At 34.3% G+C, this 27974-nt stretch overlaps 1 protein-coding gene and 1 pseudogene across 11 annotated transcripts in view; both read left to right on the forward strand.

The window, feature by feature from the left end:
* LOC138916635 (ubiquitin carboxyl-terminal hydrolase 25-like) overlaps positions 1-27974 on the forward strand; it is a 156186-nt gene that overhangs the window by 116813 nt on the left and 11399 nt on the right. For 2 of the 11 annotated variants that reach the window (XR_011423935.1, XM_070229597.1), the window contains exons 4-6: positions 590-676; positions 10100-10256; positions 11277-13951. The exons of 1 other annotated variant lie outside the window; for it this stretch is intronic. Coding sequence is in view for 5 of the 10 variants with exons in the window: in XM_070229597.1 (XP_070085698.1) it covers positions 590-676; positions 10100-10256; positions 11277-11308 (276 nt within the window). In the remaining 5 variants the exon portion in view is untranslated. Of the gene's footprint in view, positions 1-589; positions 7463-10099; positions 10257-11276; positions 16182-27974 lie in introns of those variants that run through there. 8 more of the 11 variants (XR_011423933.1, XR_011423938.1, XM_070229595.1 and 5 more) reach the window with 8 other exon arrangements.
* Positions 16326-27970, forward strand: LOC138916640 (olfactory receptor 4P4-like; annotated as a pseudogene).

Raw genomic sequence — 27974 nt, forward strand, 5'->3', positions numbered from 1 at the left:
CGCCAGCCACTTGGCTGTATCAATATCTGAGTGACAAGAATCGCAGATAAGGAACAGAGAGGAGAAGCAGATGCGGAGCCCTAGACGATGAGCTTGGTTTTATGAATATTACATTTGAAGACAGAGCTTCAGAGATAGGAATCTAGAGCGTTAAAGAGAAAGGTATGGGTTTAAGATAAATATTTTAAAATCACACACGTACAGACATCAATTGAAACATGACGGTCGGTGAAGAAGTTCCGCTAAACTGAATGTGGAGTGAGGGAGGAAGATAAAGGGAGGACTGAACACAGAAACAAATTCAGGGCTGAGGAGACTAAATGGCTGAGAGTTTCGCTCTGCATCTCCTATCTCTAGGTCCAGGGATCCTACTACATTTCAAGTATACATTCATGTGAATATAAATATATTTACTATAGATGTTGCTTTCAAACTTTCATAGATACGTTTTATACATATTTGTGTGTATGTATATTTATATGTGTACATAAATATATATATTTGTGTGTCTATATATTCTTTTCATACCTTTTACTTAACACCAGGATACTATAAAAAAGCCAACTCTTTATTTCCTCTCCATGAACAGATTGTGAAGCTTGTGGCCAAGGACATGACCAGGAGTGTCATTCAGCTTGAAAATACTGACAACCGAAAACTAGTGAGAGGTTCTAAGGTCAGCCTCCACAATAGGAATAATTTGAACCTTTTAATGATAGCCATACTGCTTGTTATCTGGGTCAACTAGAAAAGGCATATTGGCTAAAGATTTGTCATAATTTAAGAATTCAGCATGGCATCTCCCACCCACTTTCACCTCAAAATAAATGGATTTTTCCTGTGGTGTAACCTTTCTTTTTCTGCAAAAAGGAGAAGAAATGGAAGAGAACATGAATTAGCTTCTTGTAGAAATTGGAACCAGTGGCTTTTCATTAAAATGAATCTGGCTTGTTCTCTACCAATTGCCTAAATACAGAGTGGGAAGCCAAAACGCAGAGGTATTTGCTTAAGGCTTGCAAATAATTTTGCTGATCTCAATGTTAAAATTTAAGATTAAAATCTTTACAAACCACAATTTAATTCAATAAGCCCAGAAAGTGACTAAAGTCAATGATTGTGCTGAGATTGTGTATATTCCCCAGAGATTAATTTTGTCAGAAATAAGAAAGCTGCCTAGCCTATTTTTAAAGAGCCAAATTGTGTTTTAGACTTTTAAGTTTAGTGTCTCTTAGCAACCCACAGAATACGTACGCCTGAGAAAAGAGGAGATTCACACTGTTGCATGCTACATTTTATGGAAATGTTAAGTTTATGATCTCCCATTATACTTCTGGATGAGATATTCCCTCTCCAAAATGTAATAAAGCAGCTTAATTGTATTGTATTTCGTGGAAGAAAGGTACTTTGAGGTTTTCTTTGGTTTACAGAATTTACGTAATACTTTAGAGGAATAAATCAAAGATTTCAGTACATAGCTGGTACAAAGTTTTCACCACAGAGTTTATATATATTTGTAGATTATAAGGAGGCATTTATAAAGATGAGAATGTCTGTGTTACTTATGTAATTTCATATTTAGAGCTAACAATTTTTAGGGAAATTAAATATTCTGGGACTAGACATCATATATGTGTGTAAATCAATTCGTTATACATTTACTGAGCATCTCCTGTGTGCCATCCACTGTGCAAAGAACTAAAGAGATCCAGATAAAAATGGCAGTTTCTGTCATCAATGTACTAACATTCTAAGGGATAAAACAAACTAAAAAAAGAAATCATACAATGTAATGAGAGAAATAACAAAAGATGTGTACTGGGATATCATATCTATTGCAGTATAAAGACACGACATATGCAGGCCTAAATAGATAACTTGTGTATAGAAAATACATTATTTTGAGCTACTCTGCTCTAAACAGGCCAGCCCTGGTGGTCTAGTGGTTAAGATCTGGCACTCTCATTGCCACAGTTTGGGTTCATTTCTGGTCAGGGAACCACACCACCTGTCTGTCGGTTGTCACACTGTGACAGCTATGTGTGGCTGGGATGCTGCAAGTTATGCCACTGGTATTTCAAATACCAGCAGGGTCACCCATGGTGGACAGGTTTCAGCAGAGCTTCCAGACTAAGGCTAGGAAGAAGGACCTGGTCACTCACTTCTGAAAACATTGGCCATGAAACCCTGTGAACAGCAGGGGAGCATAATACCGTTGGAGGTTTACTGTGATATTGGTTTTTAAATGAGAATGAAAAAGGTAATTTAGGGAAAAGACAGAAGTGTTCATTGAGAGAAGCAGAATGTAAAAGACACTAAAAATAGAGATTAGGTTTTCTTCTCAAAGTTGATGTCTATCCATAAGACATTCCTTCAGCAAATGTGTGTTATGTGCCTAATGCCAAGCGCAGGTATCAGCATCACAAAGTTGAAAAATGAACATTCTAGAAGAAGAGAGACAGGAATGTACAGAATCAGATGGAAATCTCGTAAAGGCGATACAAAAATATGTGTACTAATTGAGAGAAAATATTATTTTGGCTAAGAGGTATGACAAGTCCTCGTGGAGAAGGCGTGTTTGAGATCAGTTTTGAAAAGGGGGTATGTATTAAGTAAGAGAGCATTCCTATTGTAGAGAAGCCACAAGCAAGGACCAAAGGAGAACTAGAAGACTTGAATAGGAAACAGTGGGCTCAGTTTGGTTGGGGTTCAAGGAACAATGCTGGAAGAAAGCCGGAAAACACAACCTTGACCAAATATGAAGTTTGAATAATACTGGAGATAAGAACAATAATAAAAGAAAAATAACTTGCTTCCAGGGCTATTGTAGGCACTGCAAATAGTGAAGGAAAAGTCCCTGTGCAGTACCTGGCACTGAGTACGCACTCTGTAATAGTTAATATGACTGGTCTTTGGAGGGCAGTAGGGAGCTGTTCCCTGTGTTTGAGAAAAGATGTGACACTGTCATGATCCATGGGAGGTTGGAGCACGTGCCTGATGGAATGGAGTGGGGAGAGACTTGAGGCAACTGGGAGATCAGGAGAGAAAACAAGGTGTGATCTGTGCCTGACTTCTATAATCCATTTCTAGATGTGGCCTCTCCCTTGAGGTGGAAGTCAGGTATAGATGGTGATGAGAGAGAAGATGAGAGGATTTACCGTAGAGGGAAGAGGAAAGAGAAAGAAATGATGGATAGAGGAGGCAGAAAACCTCGCACATCTTGACCTTTGATGAGAAATGCAGTTTTCTTTTTTTCTTAAATTTCCATCCACATTTTATACATTCTATTTCAGAATCTAAAAATGTTCTGCACAGTGTCAGAACAAGGGGTGATGACTCAGGGCCAATGAGGTAAAATAAGCAGCCTATTTACCTAATGGAAGAACAAAGAGAACCCAGATCTTCTTGGATGAGTCTTCTTCTCTTCATAAACAGTTGCTTCATCATTTGGGCCTCATATTTGTGCAAATTTATCAAGGTTATACAAATCTTGATAAGTGATAAAAATAATCGGAATCTGTAACAGGCACTTCGTTCAGCAGTTTACTCGAATCTGTCATAATTATTTTAAAGATAAGGATATTGAGTTTTGGAGATTAAGAAATTCAGTCCACATCTACTCACCAGTGTGTAGTGGAGCTAAGATTCATTCAAGTCTCATAATTAGCCTGCTAGAACTCTTAATTGTGATGCTCTACTACCTCTAACCATTGAATAATAATAAAAAAGAACAAGGTTTGCTGTGATAGAATGCTTAATACAATGTAATTTCTTTTGTAAATGAAGAAAATAATATCAGTTAGATGTCTATTATGGCTAGCCAACTATATATCGGTGGCTTGCTCTAGTGTCATATGCTATGTAAAGCACGTGATATTTTTTCTTGTTGCATTCTCATAGAAACTTTAAGGTATAATTATCTCCATTTTACAGAGTTAAAAGCTTAGAGTGACTCCCGCAGTTTCACCCATAGTTTGCGGCAGAGGTGGGCTTTGAACCCAGGTCTACCTGACTATCCCACTCATCTCTGCTCTTTCCACTGTACCACGCTGCCATGAGGTAGTGGGTTAATAAAAAAGTAGCAGTCAGTGTTCAACATTTTCATTGAAAACACAAACATAATATATAATATATCCTTTTGTTAGAAGTGTGGCTCATTATTTATGAAAATGTTACAAGAAATAAAAATGAAAAACCATTATTGCTTAGGAACATAAACATGATAACCTTTAACAAAACATTAGTAAATCTGATCCAGCAATAAAAAACAATAAATCACAACCAAGCAGAGTTCATCCAAGCAACTCATGTCTTGTTCATTTGTAAAACAATGAATGTAAGTTGCTGCATTAATAGACTGAACAAGAAAAAGTATATGATTATATCAACAGATGCCGGCAAAGTTTTCAACAAAATTCAACATCCTCTCATGATTCAAACCCTCAGCAATCTAGGAACAAAGTGAACTTTCTTAGCCTAATAAAAAATATCTGTAAATAACCAGTAGCTAACATAATACTTATTAGTGACAGACTGACTTCCCTCTATGATCTAAGACAAGGCAAGGATGTCTTTTTTCAACACTTATTCTTGAACATTTTTCCAGAAGTCCTAGCTAGTGTAAGAAACAAAAAGAATAAATAAAAGTCACACAGAGAAAGAAGAATAAATAAACTTGTTCTTATTTCTAGGCAACACGACTGCACACGTTAAAATCTCGAAGAATCTACAAATATATCTTGAAACTAGTAAGTGAGTTTAGCAAGCTCATTGGATACATTCTTCAGATACAAAATCAATTTCATTCCTGTATACCAGAAATAGAAAAATGGAATCTAAAATTAAAATAAAACTATCCCGTGTCTGACCGGGCAAGGGAAACAAAAGAAAAAATGAACAAATGGGACATCAAGCTTTATACATAGCAAAGGAAACCTTCAACAAAACAAAAAGACAACCTAACAATTGGGAAAAGATATTTGCAAACCATATATCAGATAAGGGGTTAATATCCAAAATATATAAAGAACTCATACAGCTCAATAACAAAAAAAAAAAACCAACAATCCAATTAGAAAATGGGCAAAAGATCTGAACAGAGATTTCTCCAGAGAAGATATACAGATGGCCAACAGGCATATGAAAAGATGCTCAACATCATTAGCTATCAGGGAAATGCAAATCAAAACTACAATGAGGTATCACCTCACTCCGGTCAGAATGGCTATAATTAACAAGACAGGAAACAACAAATGTTGGAGAGGATGTAGAGAGAAGGCAACCCTTGTTCTCTGCTGTTGGGAGTGCAAACTGGTGCAACCACTATGGAAAGCAGTATGGAGTATCCTCAGAAAATTAAGGATAGATCTACCATATGATCCAGCTATCCCACTGCTGGGGATTTATCCAAAGAACTTGAAAACACAAAGGCATAAAGATACTTGCACCCCTATGTTCATTGCAACATTATACACGATAGCCAAGACAGGGAAGCAACCTAGGTGCCCACGAAGGGACAAATGGATAAAGAAGATGTGGTATTTATACACAATGGACTGTTACTCAGCCATAAGAAATGATGAAATCCAGCCATTTGTGAAAACATGGATGGACCTTGAGGGTATTATGCTGAGTGAAATAAGTCAGAGGGAGAAAGTCAGATTCCATATGATCTCACTCATAAGTAGAAGATAAAAACTACAAACAAACACATAGCATTGGAGATTGTACTGGTGGTTACCATCGGGGAAGGGGGGAGGGGGGAGGGCGAAAAGGGTGATTAGGCTCACAGGCGAGGGGATGGACTATAATTAGTTCTCCGGTGGTGAACATGATGTAATCTACACAGAATATGAAATATGTTATGATGTACATCCTAAAATAAATAAATAAAATAAAAATAAAACTTTTCTAATAAAACCTATTCGCATATAATTTTAATGAAATATGTTCAAAATCTACTTGTAGAAAATTACAAAACAATAATGAAATACATTAAAGAAAGTTTAAGTTAATTTAGAGCTATGCATTGCTTTTTGATTAGAAGACTCAGTATTGTTAAGGTGTCAATTTCTCCAATTTGTTATTTAGATTCAATGCAATCACACTCAAAGTCCCAGGAGCTTTTCTTTGTAGATATCAACAAGATGATTCTCAAACTCACATGAAAAGGAAAAGCAAGGAGAATAGCCAAAATAATTCTGAAAAAGAAAAAAATGTTGGAGGATTCATATTATCCAATTTCAAGACATTATGAAGTTACAGTAGTGAAGACATGTGGTGTTGGTGGACAGGGTGTATACACAAAGATCAAAGGAACAGAATACAGAGGCCAGAAATAGACCCATACAAATACAGTCAAGTGATTTTTGACAAAAATGAAAAGGTAAATTGGTGGAGAAAAGATATTGTTTTTAACAAAGGGTGCTAGAATAACTGGACAAACATATGAAGAAAATGAACACAGACTCACAACTCACAGTTTATACAAAAAGCAGCTAAAATGCATCAAAGATATAAAAGGTTTTTTTAAGGTGATTTTAAAGAATCCAGGAAGATATGCTTAGATCCTTTGTTGTTAAGGAGGAGGAGAATCCACAGAGTAGATGAGGTTTTGAATAAACAAGTATACCTAGAAAGAATGGGAGAGTGATGACAAAAATATGTAAAAAAGGAGAAGAGGAGCTTAGGAGATCCCATGAAGAATATTCTGAAATCTGAAGGAAATGTAAAAACATTGACTTCATCAAGATTGAGGGAGGCATCCAACACGCAAAGGAAAAAATATTGAAAAGAAAATTTAATTGGATTGTAGGAAATAGGCTGATCATAAGTAGATCTCCCAGAATCCCTTGGTAGTTAGTACTTTAGAGCCAAAGCACATTTACAGTTTTTGTTAATTTTTAGTACCTTGGGCTATGACCTTTAGTTATTTTTATACTTCTATTATTTTACCACTTAACCATTAAATAAGACACCCAAGGAAACATCAATGTACCCAATAATGAATAATCATTAAGTAAGCTCCCATATAACTCTTACTCAGGACAAAAAAAATAGCATCACTATCCTTTCACAGTCACATGCTCTTTCTCGCTGTAAATGTAACCTCTATCTCATGAGAATTACTCCTTTGCATCGTAACTCTTCTATGCCCCTGTTTCTTCTGGGAAATGGGACTGGTAATAGTATCTATTGCATAGGATTGTTGTAAAGAAAAATAAGCTAAACTCAATCAATCAGCTCATGTCTGACAAAGAGCACAGGTCTTCTAAATACTTGCTATGATTAGTGAAGCTCAGGGTGCAAAGCAGAAGCAAGCACTAGTTTTGAATATAGATGCAAAAGAGGAAAGGCTATTGAAAATGATATAAGAATAGAGCAAAATTACAGAATGTTCATCTCCACTGATAATTTATACACTCACTGAGCATTTTGTAACCCTAAAAAATACACAAAAGAAAAATCTATATATCTGCAATTTTCCAGAAATTGATCTGAAATGAAAATACATTAAAGAATGCACCCATTCTTTTTCCCCCGGAGAAGCGGATAAAAACCCTATGTGGGATTAGATGGAGATCATTTCTTAACACAAAGACCATCACTAGAGGGTTTTTCCCCCCAGATTTTAACAAAGAGAAAAAGAAATTCAAATTGCATAGGTAGAAAATCTCAGTCATCAAGGACGTTTTAAACAATGAGATTCTGACAACATGCTAAAAGAGTTAACTTTTTCATGGGGCATTTATAATCCAGTTGTAGAGTTGCTCTGGATATTTAGATTTAAAAGCACACTAACTGGTGAATTGATTACTCCAGGAATGTAAAATAATTAATTTGAATGAAATAAGCAACATCTTGGGAGAAAACAAATGTACTTTGAGGATATAAACTTTACCTAAAATCTTAGTTTGCATTTGAGCCTTAAAACCCTCACGAATGATACTGTGATACAAATGTTTTGGAAAACAAAGTACTCTTCCTGCCTTCAAGCTTTTTTCTGCAGGATGACCTCGCATCATTGATTTGATTTAATGGCATGACAGATGACAGTAGTTAGTAGAATGGTATGAATTTTATATTTTTTATGTATTAATTGGGGAAAATTAGACAGTGAAGCTCATCAGTAGCACCCACTATGCTGAGAAAAATTTCAAATCCGAAACTTGAAAGTAAATAATCTAGATGGTTAAAGAATGACTGTAATTTCAATGAAGAGAGGACAGAAAAGACTATAAATGAAGAATAGATTCAAAATAAGTGCCGAGGAAAATACATGAATAAATTTTTTTCTTTCTCCCTTACCATCCTCCTGCATAACTATGTGATATTTGTTGAAAACATACTTTTAGCGACTAGGTTAAGAAAACACATTAATTAGCAGCTAATTTTAAAATAGGCTTTACTCTGAATTCTACAGTTTAGGAAGTTTCGGATTAAGAGAGACTAAATTCAAGGAAGAGCTGGTTGTCCACTGAGGGGGGATAGCCATATTTTAGAAAAATAAGATCAAAGTCACACCAGAATATTGCCTATTTTATTGGATGAGTGCACATAACAAAACAGTAAAACTGGGCAGTCTCAGAACATTCTCATGTCTCCCTCATTGTTTTCTTTAATTATGTATCAATATCAGAATTTTATATATGAGGATTCTGAGGCTTAGATGGATTAAATGTCCATCCCAAAGGATTTCGGAGAAACTAAAAACAGTACACATTGTTCCTTGTTAGAAGTTCGTACTGAAACTTTATGGGAAGTAAAATGTTTAAAACAATTGCTGGCAGTAAAGTTTGGTGGTTGTCTAAACTTACGCTGGAGGATAGATGTTTATCTTCTAGTAATCGAGAAAGAAATTTTTGACTTGATGGCAGCTTCTACGTAACTCCAAATACTAAAAATGGAGGTGAAAAATTAGCCAGCGATCAGGGTATATTATTTCACCTAATGGCAAATGTGCATGTTGGAATTATCTAAGGACAGATGATCTACCTGATTTATTGGATATTTATTGTTAACATGGACTCAGTTTAAATTAATTTAGTTGATTCTCCACTTTATTTTACATTCCTCAGCTTGTCTAATTCTTTCGATATTGCCCTTATAAAAAATACTTACACTTTCATTTTCTATGAGTTCAATGTTTTGAAAGTTTTTCTTTAGTCAGAGAAAGGTCAACTCCTTCCTTGACTATAATTCCATCCCTTCAGTTTATTCATTAGATTAATTCTATTATTGTCAGTACCTGTGGCAATATTTAATTGATAGTTAACCATTAATTTCCTTAAGAATGTTGAATTCTTAATCCCTTAACTGTACTGGCTGGGACTGAGGTCTAATTGGAGCCAGAAGATACTGTGGTCAAATTGGAGGCAAACATGTTGGAAAATAATTTTAATTAATAGAAGTGCTAGTCTAAACCTTCATTTTCGTAACCGTAAAGGTGGATTTTCACAGTGATGTAGCAATATCATTTTTTGTGCTGTGTTGTAAGGAATTTGAAATATAGATTCAAATAGTTCCTACCACTGCTGTCCCCAGGATTCCTTGTCCCCTCTGCTTCCATCCAAAGGAGGCAGCAGTAGATGGTAAGAACCAGATCCAGTCTCTGCGAGCTCTTTGACTCAGGAAACTGACTCAGTTAATTTTGATCAAATTCTCTTCTGTTGTCTTCCTATTAACTGGCCTCCTTCTTATTTAACAATTCTCTTTAAATTAACTCACTTTTACATAAGTTTATTTAAAGGGAAGTTACATATTTTCATACAGCAGACATCAGTTGTGACTATAATTGTGACAATGTATTTTTAATGAATCAGACAAAACCAATATATTCTGTTTAGGTACCATGATCTGTGGATAATCTGCAGATAAAACCTATTGTCTTTTTCTTAAAATGGAGATTAGCAAGTCTTTTAGATATTAAAGACAAAATATGCCCATATCAAAACCTTCTTCCTCATGTAATCAGATATATTAAAACTGTACTAAAAATAGTGTTTTACTGCCATGTCTCTTTGTTAGCTAAAATCGTTTCAAGTATTACCGGTAAAACAGCTACATGGTTTGGGTAATGCTGGATTTGTTGATCTCTACATAGCTTTACAACAAAACGTTCTGTGTTTTTAAAAATCAATATCTGTGGTACCTGGATATGGCCTCCACACCTGATCTAGGAGAAAGGCAGAAGGCACTTTGGATCTCACATAAGTCCCACCAGCGGGGAGGACAGCACTTGGATGGAATTCACACTTATAGTACGTTGTTTTCAGTCCTACAAATTTCGTGTCTTAGAATCTTACATGAAATGATATATGCAAATTCATGGATCAGTCACTCATTCATTCAACAAACAATAGTTGAATGTTCACTGACCATAAAGGATGCTTTATTGTTGTTTTGTAACATCATCTTGTACTGACTTTCAGTGCCTGCATAATAAACATACAAATATGTAAAACATATAACAGGAACAGAATTCAAACATCATTTTGCAAGTCAAGCAGTTTTCTTTTTCCTTTACTTATGGCACCACTAATTATAACGAATGTTCAGTTTACCACAACAGTATTGACAACATTTAAATGGTAAACAGAAAAGATGCATACATTGTACAATTGCTTTTTCATGTCAGTCATTGGCAAGCATTCTAGCATTTGCAGTTACGTATTCCAGTTATTTGGCTTATATCATAAGATTTGTTCCCAGGTACATAAGTTTGTTTCTTTCCCTCGTGGAAAATAAAATCATCTGGCTAGCAAATAAATTGTCCCCTCAAGCAGTTCAAAATTCAGGCAAATATGCCATAAATTTATTTGTATGTCTCGCACATATTCATGCAGAGAACACAGGGAGGTAATCCACGTTGTGTTGGAGAAAGAAACATGGCATAAAATTAAAATTTTACTATGTATAAAAAATACAACTTTAAAATATCAATATAACACATACTCAGCAGTAAGTAAATAAATTTTTCTCTAATAGTTATAAAAGAATACTAATAGAATTTTCTTATTTAGGAAAGAGAAATATGTTAATCATTAAATTTAAAAACTAGAGAACACTGAATAGGATACGTATTTAATTCCATTAGTACACTAAAATATTTGGATTAAAATGAAAACTATAACGGACAGAAATTAGCTATAATTCACAAGAACAAATACAACCAGTATTAATAATTTATAAATTAGCTTCCATGATTTGTTGATGGTTTTTATATGATTGTAATTCCATTGTAAATGTTTTCATACAAATGCATGTTCTTTTTCTTTCAGATACTCAACTATTTATGCATAACAAGAATTAATGGACCATGGGGAAAATCAGAATATATACGAAAATTCATTCTCATGGGAGTTTCTTCTGACCAGAACACAGGCATTTTTGCTTTGCTCTTCTTATTCTGTTATGTTGCTCTGTTAGTGGAAACCTTCCAAGCCTTGTCTTTATTCGATGCAGCATCCTTTTAATATAAGCAATGTACTATTTCCTCAGCCAGTTATCCGCCATGGACATAGTAACTTCTGTTCTCCTGTTTGGGTCTTATGTAATTATATTATTTACCTTAAGAAATCACTCAGCAGAGAGAAGGTGCAAAGCCCACTCTACCTGTGGATCTTGTATCACTGTGGTTGTCTTATTTTTTGGGCCTTCAGTCTTTGTCTACCTCAGATTGCCTTAGCCTGAGGATAAAATATTTGCTCTCTTATCTACTATCATTGCTCCTGGGCTCAATCCCTTAATCTACACCCTGAGAAATACAGAGATGAAAAAGGCCATGAGAAATGCTTGTTGTCAAACAATATTTTCAGAAGAAAAACATAATTGAATTTTCCTCAACAAAATGCTAAAAACTTTATGCAGGAGTAAAAGTGGACTTGGAATCAGAGAGCTCTATTAGCTTTCAGAGTATTGAACCCAAATTGTTCACTTTGTAAATGTCAGAGATGATGAGCTGAAAAATTATGAGTAAAGTGACAACACCACAAATCCATAATACCTGTATATAAAAGATTCTGAGTTAAAGCAATAGTAGTTGTGTCAAATGGAGTGGTCAGTTGTGAAGTTAAAGAGAATTTTAATAATTATTCAATGGTAATCTTCAGGATTGGGGACAAGACAAATTGCTGACGCTCTCTGGCCACACAGAAAATTAAGAAAATGTAAGTTCATAAAAGAGATATTATTTTTCAGTATCAGTCTCTGGTGAATCAGTTATTATTGCCTCTCAACTCCATCTCATCCTTTCATTACCTACCACGTAGTAGTGGAGTTGTAGGGAGCATGCTGTGGAGCCAGTCTATAGAGGGCACTGAAGGTAAATTGCAGGAGGAAAAGTCTTTCCTCCTGGTTCTGGTGTTTTAGCTTTGGTTTCTTCTGGATCCTGCTCCACTTGCAAAAACATTCTACCTAAGTCTGCAATTCCTCAGTAAACTCACAGCTCCAGGGCAAACCTGGTGATCATCTCACTGAACTCTGCTGACCCTCCAGAAGCAGACATTTGCAGCCCAGCATTTGTGGTTCCCTGTCCACAACAAAACTTCCAAATCTCAATTAAATCTGAGTGCTCACCCCTCAGCATGTGCAAGCCTACATCCAAGAAAGTTCTTTTCTAGAGTCTTCCCTAAGAGTCCACTGCACAACCCAAGCCTCACACAGCTGTGCATTGAGCTGGTTTTCTGCACTCAACATGTGCATTGCCTGCCACCAGCCTGAGCCACCCTGCCCTCTAGCGGCAGCTCCTGCTTTCTCAGGGACCATGGCAGTTCTGGCTGGGGCTGCAACTGCAACTTCTCCAATAAGGTCTAAATCCCATCCTTATGGAGGTGTCTTCTCTTCCAAGTTCATTCCTTGTGTACTCTTCCTCAATCCTGGTTACTTTTAACACTTTTATTGAAGTGTAATTGACATAAAATCAATTGTGAATATTTAAAGTGTACAATTTGATAAATATTGACATGTGAATACAGCTGAGAAACTATCACCACAATGAAGATAGTGAGAGAATCCATCACTCTGAAAAATTTCCTCCTATTCATTATAATCCCCTCTCCTGTTCCATAACAGGCACCTTTTCTAAGGCAATTTTTGATGTGCTTTTTGTCTCTGTAGATTAGTTTGTGTTCTCTAGATTTTTACATAAATTTAATCATACAGTACATATTCTATGTTTCTTAGCTTCTTTCAACATAATTATTTTTAGATTAGTCCATGTAATTGCAAGCATCAATTATTTCATTCTAACTTCCTTTTTATTTCTTCTTGACCCATGAGGTTTTTTAGAAGTGTTATCAATTTCCAGATATATTTGGAAATACCATAGATTTATTTTTATTCTTTCTAATTTGATTCCATTGTGGTCAAAGAGCACACTTGGAAGACTAGAGGTCTTTTAAATTTACTGAGACTTGTTTGATGGCCCACAATATGATGTATCTTGGTAAATGTTTTGAGTATACTTGATAAGAATGTGTCTTCTGCTAGAGTTAGATGAAGTATTTTACAAAGACAACTAAGTGAAGCCAGTTCATAGTTTTGCTCAAGTCTGCTAAATCTTTGCTGATTCTCTGTCTACTTGATCCACTAATTATTGACAGATGAGTTCTGAACTATCCAACTATGTTGTGAATTTATCTATTTTTCCTTAAGATTCAATAAATCGTTGTTTCATGTATTTTGAAGCACTGTTATTAGGGGCATAAACATTTAGGTAGTCATGTCTCCTGATTTAGTTGGCCATTTATCATTACAACATGAAATTTTTTATCATTGATAATGTTATTTACTCTTAATTATTTTTGTCTAATAACTAAAAAGCTTCTCCATCTTTCTTTTCACTGATGTTAGCATTATTTATCTCTTTTATCCTTTTACGTCTAACCTATTTGTATCTTCATATATAAAATACATTTTCTATATCTAAAATATAGTTGTGTTTTCCTCTATCCCATCTGACAATCTCTGCCTTTTAATTTTCTGCTTAGACCATTTCCATTTAATATAATTGTTGATAAGTTTGGGTTTAAGTCTATCATCTTGCAGTGCTTTCTTGTTAATTTTATTTGTTCCCTTTTTTCTTTGTCTTCCTCCTCTTAGATCTATTTAGTATAATTCTGATTCCATTTTATTTTCTTTATTGGCTATCACTTTTTGTTTTGTTATTTTAGTGGTAGCTTTAGGGTTTATAGTATACAACTTAAGCTTATCACAGCTCCATGCAATATCGTACCACTTTATGGATAGTATAATAGTCCTACAATAATATACTTCCATTTCTCCCCTTTTTGCCTTCATGTCTTGTTATCATACATTTTATTTCTACCTAGGTTATAAACACCAAAATATATTATTTTTTTTGAAACCAGCTCTGTGATCTTGAGCAAGCGATTTAATCTCTAGAAGATTTTTTGTTTGTTTGTTTTTGAGTAATGGGGGAAATAATTCTCATGAAAATGTCCTTTTTTTCTTTTTGAGGAAGATTAGCCCTGAGCTAACATCTGCTGCCAATCCTCCTCTTTTTGCTGAGGAAGACTGGCCCTGAGCTAACATCCGTGCCCATCTTCCTCTACTTTATATGTGGGACACCTGCCCCAGCATGGCTTGAGAAGTGGTGCGTAGGTCTGCACCTGGGATCTGAACCAGCGAACCCTGGGCCACCAAGGCAGAACGTGTGAACATCACCACAGCGCCACTGGGCTGGCCCCTGAGAATGTCTTTCTGAAGAATTAAATTAGACAATTCATTTAAAATGCTTAATATAGTGACTGACATATTGTAATTAAAAAATGCTTATAAATATTATAATTATTTCACTGAGTGAATTGTTCTCATCCTCATCTAGATGGGATGTTATAAAATAGTGAATGCTAGAGGTCTTACATGGCTACATGGGATATACAGATTTTTTTGTTCAAGAAAGAATGCCAACTGAATTTCAGTGCAGATTTACTCTGAATCTATATACCTTGTAGCACTGCAACTACTCAAAGTAAAGTGTCAGGAAGTAGTGTAGAAGTGTATACATTTTTTTGGTTCCTGTCTTCATTACACTCTTCAATACTTTTCAACAAAAAACGTAGGTTCTTTTCCACTACCAATAGGAGTAGGGAATTTGTTCTAATTTTAATATATTTTGACAATTCTCTCTTTTCCTTTGCCTCTAACAATCCAAACATCCATTGCAGCAGTGACAGTTCATTGCTGTTTGGTGTGGCTACTGGTCCAGAAGAATAGCGGAGTGAAAAGTCATTGACTTAATTGTTAACTGATTTTTATGAATCTTGTGTTCCTTTTATTAATGACGCTTGTTGTGACTCTGGATATCTTTCTCTCTGATTTTCTTCACCTTCTCCTCCCCAGAAGTAGAGACCTCCTCCAGTGCAAGCCCAGTGCTCCTATGGTGTTACCCAAGTTTCCCTCCTATTCTCGAGAGGAGGAAATAAGCCAAAATGGACAGAATTTCTCAAGCTTCTCTGTCTGGCTAACACTACTGGCCTCTAGAGACACAATGCCCGGGGCATGGCTAACGCAAATGTGGAAAATCCATTTAAAGCCTGAACATTCCCAGAAGACTGAGGAATGAATACAACCTTGGACAACTGATTAGTGTTATTTGCTGAGAATCTTTTAAGAAATGCTTCTGGGAAAGTAATATCTTTAACTTTTGAAGTCAAATATTCTCATAATCTCCTCTCAGTTTATATTTGGCTCTTGCAGAGCAAATTTCTTTCAGGCATATGCATAAAAGAGACAACTCCTAGGGTATATATATGCATGCTCCTTTAGCAGATATTTCAAAACGTTCTTGTTTACTTTTAAGTATGAGCAGGTGTCAGCAAGTGAAATTAATATTTAAAATTCTAGATCACTTTCTTATGGAATGAATAATCACTTCTCTGTTAATCCAGAGTAGTCTTCAGTGATATTTAAATCTTCACTCACATTGTAAAACAGTGAGATTTTCCTTCCTGGAAATTCAAAGACATCAATACTTGAACATATTTTTAGAGAATTATCCTAGATTTGTCTCAGCTACTGCTTTATAGTTTTCATTTTATTTCAGATGTAAATCCTAGTGAAGGGTTCGCAAACTGTCAAAATGAGTAGAAGAAGTGTGTGACCCTGACGGTTTCCTGAGTAACTTAAAACTAACTTGAGGGCCATCCACGACTGATGTGCAGGTAATTGCCCTTATAATTCTTCTTTTAGGCTCACTTGGTCTATTTGATATTTCTTTTGTCATTTGAAGGCTATACATTCAGATGTGATAAAAATCCAAACAAAAGTAAAAAAAATCCAAAAAAAAAAAAAATATTTTTGCAATATTTAGTTTCGATTTTATATTACAGAGTTTGCATTTTTGGATAATATGTTTAAAAATAATGAAATTTTTAAATTGTCAGTAATGTTTCAGCCTCCAATCTTCGAAGAAATTCTCATATTTCAAATAACCAATCCCTTAAAGTTTTCCACATTCATCAGAATCAGGTAAGTAAGTTTTCCTAAGGCACATGCTGATTACACCAATAGAAATGTGTATATACATAGCATATATAGGCCGTAGATGACCTATAGGAAAACGCAATTTTACAATGCTGACAGTGCCTCATAAGGAATGAACAGGACAGTCAAACAATATCATAAAAGGTGAAAAATGACTTTTTAACTTAATTTTGTTAGCATGAAAAAACAGACTACTTATTTAACATTAAGTGTTAAGAAATTCCCCCAGGTAACAAATGATATCACCAGATCGATTTTATTTTGACACCCAAACATTATCCATATTGGAGTTTGTTCTGATTCCCCTGCTAAAATCTATGCTGCACTTTTGTTCTTGTATATTTCACGAAATTTTATTGTGGGCGTATGTCTGTTTGCAGGACAATTTAACTAATTCTTAATCTCGTCAGTCAAAGAAAGAATATAAGGAAAAGATTATGATTGTTTTGTACCCTCCATATTCCCTGGGGATTTTGTTTCATAAACTCACGTATTTCTCATTGTTTCCCTGAACGATGTATCTATGTCCCGGTTATAGAAGTTAATACTCAAGCTTAGCTGGGTTCAATGTCTTATGCAAATGAGCAGAGCTTGTGTGAATGGAAAGAAACAAAATTGTCCTATTTATTCTTGTTAAAATTTCATTATAAACGGTAACTGAAAGTACAACGTATAAAATGTTGGGAATAAGATGTAGTGATTGTCTAAATTCATGCTGGATGATTGGTTATCATTGCCTCTAATCTGGAAGGGCTTTTAAGACTTGGATATCAGTTCCTATATAAAACTTAAATCTCAATGATTGAAAAAAGAATGTAGCCACACTTCACTTCATATTATTTCACCTGATAGCAAACATCTCAATATTGGAAACATCCAGGTGATCAATATTGTTTCTGTAGTACCACACGTTTACTGATGTATAGACAGTGCTTTGAATAAAAGTAGGTTTTTTCTCCACTTTATTTTTCTCTCCCCATCATTTCTAATTCTGCCTACATCGCCTTTGTAACATCAATTATTCTTTTACATAATAGTGTCTTCTTTTCTTCATTTATGTTTTTAATACCTTGAAGTTTTCCCAAAAAATGTCATTTATTTCCCTCACTACAGTTTCTTTCTCCTAGAGTTGGTCACACTGTCATTATTAGTGTTTCCAAGAGTAATGATATCTAATTTCCATAGGTATACGAATTGGAATGTTAACAGCTGTAGTGGTCAAATTCAGAGCCTGGTGTAGCGAAACAACATCAAAGCAGAGATATGCTACATCACTCATTTATTCTTATAACTATTGTGATATATCTCATAGTGATCTAGGTGTCTGTCATCTTTCATGAGATGAAAATCATGATAATTCCTCCACTGCTGTCTTCTCTGATACATGCCGTTTTCCTGTGGGAGGCAGCACTAAACATGATAAGAATTAGGAGATCTAGTTTAAAAACTCTGCCATTCAGCGGTTCTTTATTTTGGGAAATTCACTTAGTTTCTCTCAATCTACTTCTTCTACACTAAAAAGAATATGATTGGATTAGATGAGTATTTAATTCCTGTCACTCTAATAACTAGACATTTGTTATTTAACAATTCTTTTAAAAATCACCTTTGTTTTGTGTACATTTATTTAAAGGAACACACTATATTCTTTTCGTAAACGAGCTATTATTTGCAACTGTAACTTTGACAATATATTTAAAGATATAAGAAAAAGTTATTAAATTTTATGGAGGTGCTATAACTTGTACAAAACTTTGAGGATAAGACCTGTTGTCTTCATGTTAAAAAGGAGGACCAAAATGTCTTAAGCAATATTGACATAATATGATTAAGTTAAAACTTTCCCCGCTTACTGTAGTCAAAGATAGTGAGCTAAAATTGAAAAGAGAATTAGTCCCTCAATTTACTGCAGAATGTGCTTTAAAACCATGTGTGTTTACCAGCTAAATAATCTTAAATATCACTAGTAATACAGCTACAGAATTTGGAAAATGCTGAACTTGTTAATGTATACATATTGTTGCATCAAAAATTATGTATAATTAATAATGCTTGTTTGTCGGGCCAGGATATGGCTGCCACATCTCATAAAGGAGTAGGATAGACAACACCTGGACACCAGCTAATTCCTCATGAATGAGGGGAATAGAACTTGGAAGTTTGTGCTCTCTGCAGTACATTTTCCCATTGCCTTTGTGTTTTGTAAGTCCTACCCAAATCAAACAGAACATAATATATGCAAATCCATGAATAAACTATCAACAGATAAGAGCTGAGTACTTCCTGACCACAATGTTTGCCTTAGAGTTACATTGCATGACATCATTTTTATTGCTATTTATTCCAACAGAGCACATAAATTGTGCAGAGTTCAAATATCTTATGCATTTTGATTAGTGTATTTTCTTTATGTGCTCCATTAACTGTAATGACCATAGAGTTTACCTTAAAACATTCTTTACAATAAAAATTAAATGAAATATCAATAGTTTTTCTAACTTTTTCAAAATGTCAGTCTGGAAAAAAAATCCAATTTTTGCTGTATTTTTAACTATTTTTAGTCATGCGACTTGACAGCAAGATTGATTTCACAAATTCAATATTCAGTACTCATCCCACCACACCCTTGTATTTCCAGAAACATTAGTTACAATCCTAATTGCTCATCTTATAATTTAGGCAATTTTTTAAAATGTGTCTGAATTCCTTGATCATATGTCTACAGACAGTCAGGAGGGTGTTCCATATCATGCTGAGGGAAGGGAACAATATCTAAAATGAAAAATCTGTTATGAATAAAGAAGATAATTGAAAATTGCAAGTAAAGTAAATTTCCTTCATTAAATTACATTAGTATCCGTGTTATCTAAATGTTACAAATAACAGTAGTATAACTTCTCTGGAAAATAGTAATTTTTAAATCATTATATTTTCAAAATGTAATAAATTGTATTTCTAGTATTATCAATATAACAAGATACTTGAAAAAATAAGAAAACTATTAGAGAAATCAGCTATGATTTCTAAGAAAATATACGATAATATAATTGACTTACAAATTAACTTCTGTGATTTGTTGAATTAGCGTCCATGGTTTGTTAGTGGTTTTTATATGATTGCAATTATATTGTAAATGTTTTAATTCAAATTTACATTTTTTTCAGATACTCAATTAGTTTTGCATAGTATACACTAGATGGAAAGTCAGAGGAACATTTCAGAATTTATTCTTTTGGGACTTTCCTGTAACCAGAACATACAGATATTTTGCTTTGTATTCTTCTTACTTTGTTATGTTGCCATCTTGGAGGGAAACCTTCTGATTCTTACCTCTGTTCGATGCAGTGCCCTTTTTCACCAGCCAATGTATTATTTCCTCAGCCATTTATCCTTTATGGACATCTGCTATACCTCCTGTGTGACACCCAAACTGATCAGAGACTTGCCTCTTGGAAGAAAATCCATCTCCTACAGTAATTGCATGTTGCAGATCTTTTCCATACACTTCTTTGGCATCATTGAGGTCTTCATCCTCATAGTCATGGCCTTTGATCGTTGTGTTGCCATCTGCAAACCTCTCCATTACATGATTATCATGAACAGGACAAGGTGCAATCTCCTAGTCTTGGCTGCTTGGACTGGTGGAGCCATTCATTCATTTTCTCAGTTTTCTATGACAATTCATTTGCCCTTCTGTGGCCCCAATGAAATAGATCACTACTATTGTGATATTTTTCCTTTGCTGAAAGTTGCCTGTACCGATACATACATCACTGGTGTCCTTGTGGTTGCCAATTCAGGAATGGTTGCCTTAGTAACCTTTGTTCTCTTGTTTGGGTCTTATGTCATTATATTATTCACCTTAAGAAATCAGTCAGCAGAGGGAAGATGCAAAGCGCTGTCTACCTGTGGGTCTCATATCACTGTGGTTGTCTTATTTTTTGGGCCTTCTATCTTGCCTACCTCAGACCCCCTACTACTTACCCTGAGGACAAAATATTTGCTCTATTTTACACCATCATTGCTCCTATGTTCAATCCATTAATCTATACCCTGAGAAATGCAGAGATGAAAAAGGCCATGAGAAGGGTTTGGTGTGAAAAGATATTTTCAGAAGAAAAACATAATTGACTTTTCCTACTCAATTATTCAGGAATAGAAGTGGACTTGGAATCAGAGAGCTCTGTTAGCTTTCAGATCATTGAACTCAAATTATTCACATTATAAATGTCAGAGATGAGCTGAAGGATTATGAATAAAGTGACAGTTTCACTGTGGCACTGAGATTGAGTAGTGGCATATGCGTATTAAAAATATTCTAGACTAAAGGAATGGTGACTATGTCATATAGAGTAGGTGATTCTGAGGCTGATTGAGAATTTTAATAACCACTTGTGTTTAAAATTTATACATGGAGACTAGGCAATTTTTTGGCATTCTGTACGAAGTAGAAATGAAGTAGATTAAACGTGGTTTTCAAAAATTAAAAACAGAATATTTTTCTATTATTGAGCTTTATTTCCCAATAGGATATTCAAGTAAATCTTAAATGCTGGCCCTGTGAAATAAATTGTGCAATGAAAAACTTCATAGAAATCATTTGGTTTAAGGTGTGAAGGAAAAGGAGTGGTCGGACCTGTTTCCTTGGAGCTTCAGCACCCTGTCCCCATCTGCCTGAAAGTGTCATAGGCAGGGACAAAGGGACTGGTGACAGTTTATTTTTCTGTTACTGTGTTTATTACATCACAGATTCTCAAAATATGGAAAGACAGGATGAGAAAATTAATAGGTCTCATCCTTTTCTAGTAGTTCAATTAGTTGAGTGACTACAAGACTACATATAGGAAGAAACTGTACATATCAGCTTGTGTTGACAGGTAGATATGAAAAATGAATTCAATCTCCAACCTAGTGGACAGGGAATAGGGCCAAGTGATATTCTTTAAAAAATAAATTTTCCTTTTGCGTAATACTTTTTGTATATATTTTCTTTCCTCAAGGTGAGAGAAAAATAACAAAAACAAAAACACAACTATTGGTGATATTAAAAAACATACTACTGGGACTGGCCCAGTGGCATAGCACTTAAGTTTGCAAACTCTGCTTTGGCGGCCAGGGTTCACTGGTTTGGATCCCTGGCATGGACCTATGCACTACTTAGCAAGCCATGCTGTGGCAGGCATCCGACATATAAAATAGAGGAAGAAGGGCACAGATGTTAGCTCAGGGCCAATCTTCCTCAGTAAAAAGAGGGGGATTGGCAGAAGATGTTAACTCAGGGCTAATCTTCCTCAAAAAAAAAATACTATTCTGGATAAATCAATTTATTTGTAGGTATTGTGAAGAGTAGATTTCTGAGAAAGATTTCCCAAGGGAATCAGAAAAAATGTAAGAAAATATTTTGGTATCATCAATAGGATGCAAATAAACAGGATTTCCATTAAAAAAAAAGACCGTCATAAGAAGGTGGGTAATAGCGTAATAGTAACAACAGAGTTATTTGAAAAACCTGAAGATTATTTGAGAACTTAAAATTCAATCGATTTTCACAAAGATTATTAAAACATTGATATAAAATGAAGGGGAAGGGAACTTAGAGAAAGTATATGGAAGGCAAATTGCAGCACATTTAAGTGAGAGAAGAATTACATAAATTGCAATTGGGACAAGTTACTAACACAGTATTATAAAATTTATTTCAGTAAAGACTTTTTAAAAGCTTTTGGTGAAAAAGAATACATAAGTAATACATATAATCAAGCCAAACAAATATGAAGGTATCCTTTACTTTCCTGCATAAATGAAAGACAATGAGACTAGGAATAATGTTTATCATTCTCAACCTTTTTCTCTCAAAACCTGTAGACATTGTACATTGCTGTTTCGGTATTAGAGAAGTAGTTTAATCTGGCATAATCTTCATTTCTTTATTAGTAATTTGTCCAATTTGTGATTTATATAACAGAGCCTCGAGCATGTCTGCAAAGACAGAGAAAAGGAAGCCCAGAGAGGATATCATGAAAGGTCTTCAGCATTAAGAGTAGAAATAATTGTGAAAACATGATCTAGACTGTAAGAGATATCTCAAAGAGAAATGTCATTAATGTCTTAAAGCAGGTTTCAATAGGGTGATGTAGGTCAAAGGGTACAAATTTTCAGTTTTAAGAAGAATTGAGTTCTGAAGATCTAGTGTACAGCATGGTGACTATAGTTAACAATATGGTTTTGTATATTTGAAAGTTTCTGAGAGCAGATCTTAAGCATTCTCACCACAAACACACACACAAAAAGTTAAATATGTGGAGTGATGGATGTGTTAATTATCTGGATCTTGGTAATCACGCTACAGTGCTACAATGTATATGTGTATCAAATTATCACATTGTAGACTTTAAATAAATGTAATTATAGTTGTCCATTATTCCTCAATAAAGTTAAAAGAAAAAAACAGGTGCCTTTAGGAGTGTATGAAATGGACTGGACAAAAGTAAAATAGCTAGATTTGCTTTTGAGTTAATTCTTTGGAGGAAAATCAAATTTCACATTACCCTGGGGAGCTTAGGTGCCTTGGATATGGTTTTTAGGGCTTTCTTACATATTTTTCACATACTTAAATTATAAAAGGTAATACAAAAGAATTTTGCAAATGATAGAGAGAGAGAACTACAATGGAAATATCCCTCTAATGACCACATGAATCAAGAAGTGGAACTCTGTCATCATCTCCAAAGTCAACGATATGTCCCTTCCTGTCCTTACTCTTTCCCTTCCCCTAGAATTTGCTATTCTCCTGGCTTTTGTTGGTAATCTCCTCCTTGCCTTGAAGCCTTAGGAAATGTATATATCTTATCTGTTACAGAATTTTCTCATGGGTAAAATAATGATGCTCATAGTGCCCATCTCACTGTGTCCTTGTGAAGATTAAATGAGAACACTTAGTGTTTGATACACAGTAAATCCTCAATAAGCATTTGCTATTATTTATTCTGCTCACAAAGCACAGTTGAAGTCAGCTCCAATCTTTGGTTACAGATGTGAAAAAAGAAACATAGGAAATAAAGACATATGGAAATGATGTAAAGATTTGGGGGAAAATTAACACATATTCAACTGCAAATTTTTTAAAATTATTTTTTGGAAAGTGTTTAAATCTATATAAAATAGTACTAAGTTATATTAGTTCAAAATTGTTCTGGAAATCTACCTAACTAATACTTGGAAATAATTTAAATTTACTCTATTTCTCTAGGAGAATACAATAAAGATAATTTTTGAGGAGAGATGAAGACCATTAGCTACGATAAGGTCCAGAACTATTCTTTCCTCCTCAGTCAGTTTATAGAGATTACAGAAAGGATAAGTCCCTCAATCAAAAGCCACTCAGATTTGTTGTATCTCAAAACTCTTTGAATAAAGTGCAGGGGAACTCAGTCACTGGGGCCCAGGAGGAATGTCTAATGATTGAGAATTCTAAAGTACATGCAAAATTTATTATGGTTTGCATACTATTTATAATCCAGAGACTATCTTAGCTGAGGTGGGTCTGATAATTTAAATCTAAAGGAAGAGCTTAATATTTGGGAAGGTAAATCCAAACAACTTGGAAGGAAGAGTCAATAGTCTAGAATAAAAGAAATGCAGTTTTAGAATGTGTACTCTATTAAGTATTCAATTAATCATGTGAGCCTGGACATCTCTAGGAATAATTTTAGCTATGAAAGTATAGATTGTGATTTGACTTGTTTGGATATTAAAATTATTCCACTTGAATTTAAAGTGTTGCTCTGGGCGTAGGACCTGTCATTGTTTGTGTGAACACTGCTTGAGTGACAGGTGTCGGTAGTCTTTTAAATGATACAAAAATCTTTTTCTATAAATGGCTAATGAACTATGCTGAGTGAAATGTGAATTCAAGAAGTTGAAGTGAAATACTCTGAACAGTAGGTGAATGACTAGCATTTCAATGAGGAAGAAGAGAAAACACTGAAACGAAGAAATAGAAATGGATTCACAACAACTGAAGTGGAAGAGCATGTGTGGTAAATTATTTTTCCTCCTTTCCCATTATCCTGCCTGGATGTGTAAGATCATCTGGTTATATTTTTGTCTCCATTATAGATAACAGATTGACTGCCATTTGTAGTTAAATACAGTAGATACAGGCATCTTCTCTGAATTTTATAATTTGTTTTGAGATTTGGTCAGCAATAAAATCAAGGAATTGCCCATTGAGAGTGTGATATTTCATCCAAAAGAGGCAGTCAGACAGTGACAGGAAAATGATGCTTAGCTGGATAGCAAGTTCCAAATAGAAAGAAAACATTATTAGATTTTTTGGTAGAAAGTTGACTATCAATTAAGAAAATAAGTGATTCACAGGTTACCAAGAAAGTGAGAAAACCCAAATGGAAAGGACAAATAAGTTCCCTGCAGTAACCACTACCTTAATCCCTGTTTCTGTCTCATGAAAAAAATAAAGTTGGCCCAAGAATTAACATAACCAAAGATCCTGGGTGGGTCACTTAAAAGTCAAATGGAGGTATGTCAAATCTTTCCTCTCTGATACCTTATCTCTATTGACTTCTTTGCCTGCCCATGTTGCATGTGATGGTTGTGATGGTAACAATACCAATTTTGAACTATTTTATTTATATTCTGTTTCCTTTATTTATTCATTTGTTTAACTTTTTAAATGTCCATGCATTGTCCTGAGATCTCTACCGCTGCGAGATGTGATCCTTCCAGTCAAACTATTTGTTGGGACTATTTTTTTAGATGCCTTTTTTTGTGAGGAAGATTGGTCCTGAACTAATGTCTGTTACCAATGTTCCTTCTTTTTTTTGTTTTCTCCCCAAAGTCCCAGTACATAGCTGTATATCCTAGTTGTAGGGCATTCTAGTTCTTCTATATAGGATGCTGCCACAGCACGGCTTGATGAGTGGTGTGTAGGTCCACGCCCAGGATCCGCACTGGTGAACCCTAGGCCAGCAGAACAGAGCTTGTGATCTTAACAGCTTATCCATGGGATCAGCCCCCAAATGTTGTTTTAAATCGTTAAAGTTATTTATTTTAATCATTCAACAAACATTTACTGATTATTAGTTAAATGAATGGTAACTTGTATTTAACAAGGATAGAACAAATATAAAAATAATTGGAAATACTTTCTTGCTGAGTCACACCATATACTGGATGGCTCATTCACTTTATTTAGTTAATTCTCACAACATCATTGGGAGATAGATGTATTCATCAGGATTGTATGTATCCATCAGTGAGATGATGGTCTGAGAAAAAAAAAAAGTACATGCCAAAAATCACACAGATCAAAGAAAGTGTCTAGAATTCAGAATTAAATTTGCACAAGCACTTTTTAAGATTTCAAGACAATGAAAGACAAGTCTCTGTGTCTTTGAGAAATTTAGGATCATGAAAATTAAACATATATAGAGTTTACTTTTGCATAGATTAAAAATTGAAATATCAAGGTCACTGAGATCCTCTGTTTTAATATAATATTATCAAATATTTATTGAGTATACCATATATATCAGGAATTGAGCTAACTTTGTAATATTTTGTGAAGTATATTGCTAAGTGAGTGTATCTTGTTTTAAATCTTGACTCTGCTGCTTATTAGGTTCACAATAAGCCCAAAAGAGGAAACTGAATCATAGAGAAATTAAATGAGTAATAATGTTAATTATTACATCACTTTATTAAGTAAATATCAATAGCATTTACTTCTTAGACTTATTGTGAAGATTGAAAAAGATTGTACCTATAACGTGTTAAGAAGAACATTAGGCCCATAGGAATGCTCAAATTGTAAGCTAATAAAAAGAATGATTAGACCTGTTGATTGTCAATGTATTTATGTAATGTAGTGAGGTCATATGCTTATTCATAGCAAAGCCAGTATATAAACCCAAGGAATTTCACTTTATTTAAGTTTAAGATTTTTCAAAACTTTGCTTTTAACAATGGTAGAAAGCCCAAAGGTTATGCAAAATCTTAACTGAAATTAATGATAGTGGATTTATCATTTTGTAGCTGGGGACCCTAGACCAAATGAATACTAGTTCCTAAAGTGAGTGAAGAGCTATTCTAGAGAATGAATTAGGCTCTTTTTTTCCCTAGCCATTTTTCTTACACAGGGACTCTTTGTGGCTGTGGTAGCAGTGTTCATGTTTGAGGGCATGAGGAGATTTAGTGCATTTTATTCGTGTATGTGAGTATAACTTTCTTACTCTTTATAAATGGGCTACATATGTAGGAGAGAGCAACAGGTTGAGTTTGTAGATTTTGTTTACTGCCTATAGTTTTATAGATTTAGAGAATTTGTCTCAATTTATTATCTCATTTTGTCATCTGCATATCAAAATATTCTGAAATGGTTCAAGGACAATAACTTTGGAGTTTATCTGGTTTTGCATTAAATAATTAGGTAATTGTGAAAAAGTGGAGTTTTTAACACTACATTTGTTCTGTTGCTTTGATGCGGCATCTTTTATCTGTGAACTCAGGCTGTAGACTTAGAAAATTCTGGTTTCAAGTTCTGGTTTGCTAAACACTAGTTAAGTGTTCTACATACACTTATAGAAGCCTCAACTAATTTTTGCCTCTCTAAGGTATTATTACTCTTGTATGTGCATCAAACTGAACTTAAACTGTGTTCATTTGCATAGCCCTTTCCTTTTTTCAAAGTTCTTCATTTATTTTTAAATTTGAAACTCAAACTCTCTGCCTTATTTAGGGAAGCAATCATTTTTCTACATTTTAGATGAAGAAAAGTGTGAAAGGAAGTGAAGTTAGGAATTTACACTTAAAATTGATGGCTGATTCAAGAATAGAAACTAGAGATCTTCTACTACTCTAAAATTGAAAAGCTAGAAATATAGGTGGTAGTTTATACGTGGTAAACTACAAATGTATGGGAAAGTTGAAATAAAAAGAGAAGATTACTGAGAAGGAAAATTAAGCATTATTTGTGGCCTTGAGTATGGAAAAAATTGGAGATTCAAATAAATATTTAGTTAAATTGATTAAAAAACCAGACCACATTTAATAAGCAGGAAAATTAATTTTCTGTCAAAAGAAGATAGAATGATTGGCTTTGCCTGACTTTTCTAACAACCTTAATTTCCTCAGAGGCTTATGTATAACCCAAAACTTTCACGTCTAGTTTGGGGAGAGGAAAAACAACTTAAATGATTTCTTATCTCAATGCACATGATTAAAATAATGGTTTTATTTATGTCCATTCAAATAAACAAGTGATTACTTTGAGTTGACCAAATCAGTATTTTAAATATTATTTTTAAAATAATTTTTTATTTATTTATAGGTAAGGAAATATTTTCATTATATAATTAGAGGCATAAAATCTTTACTTTTCCATGGTTTCCCTACAAGCTAATTCTAAATCTTAAAATTGTACCATAAAAATAAATCTCTTTGTTTGAAAGCTC

This window comes from Equus caballus, chromosome 12, assembly GCF_041296265.1.
Source record: "Equus caballus isolate H_3958 breed thoroughbred chromosome 12, TB-T2T, whole genome shotgun sequence".
In the NCBI taxonomy this organism is placed as follows: Eukaryota; Metazoa; Chordata; class Mammalia; order Perissodactyla; family Equidae; genus Equus; species Equus caballus.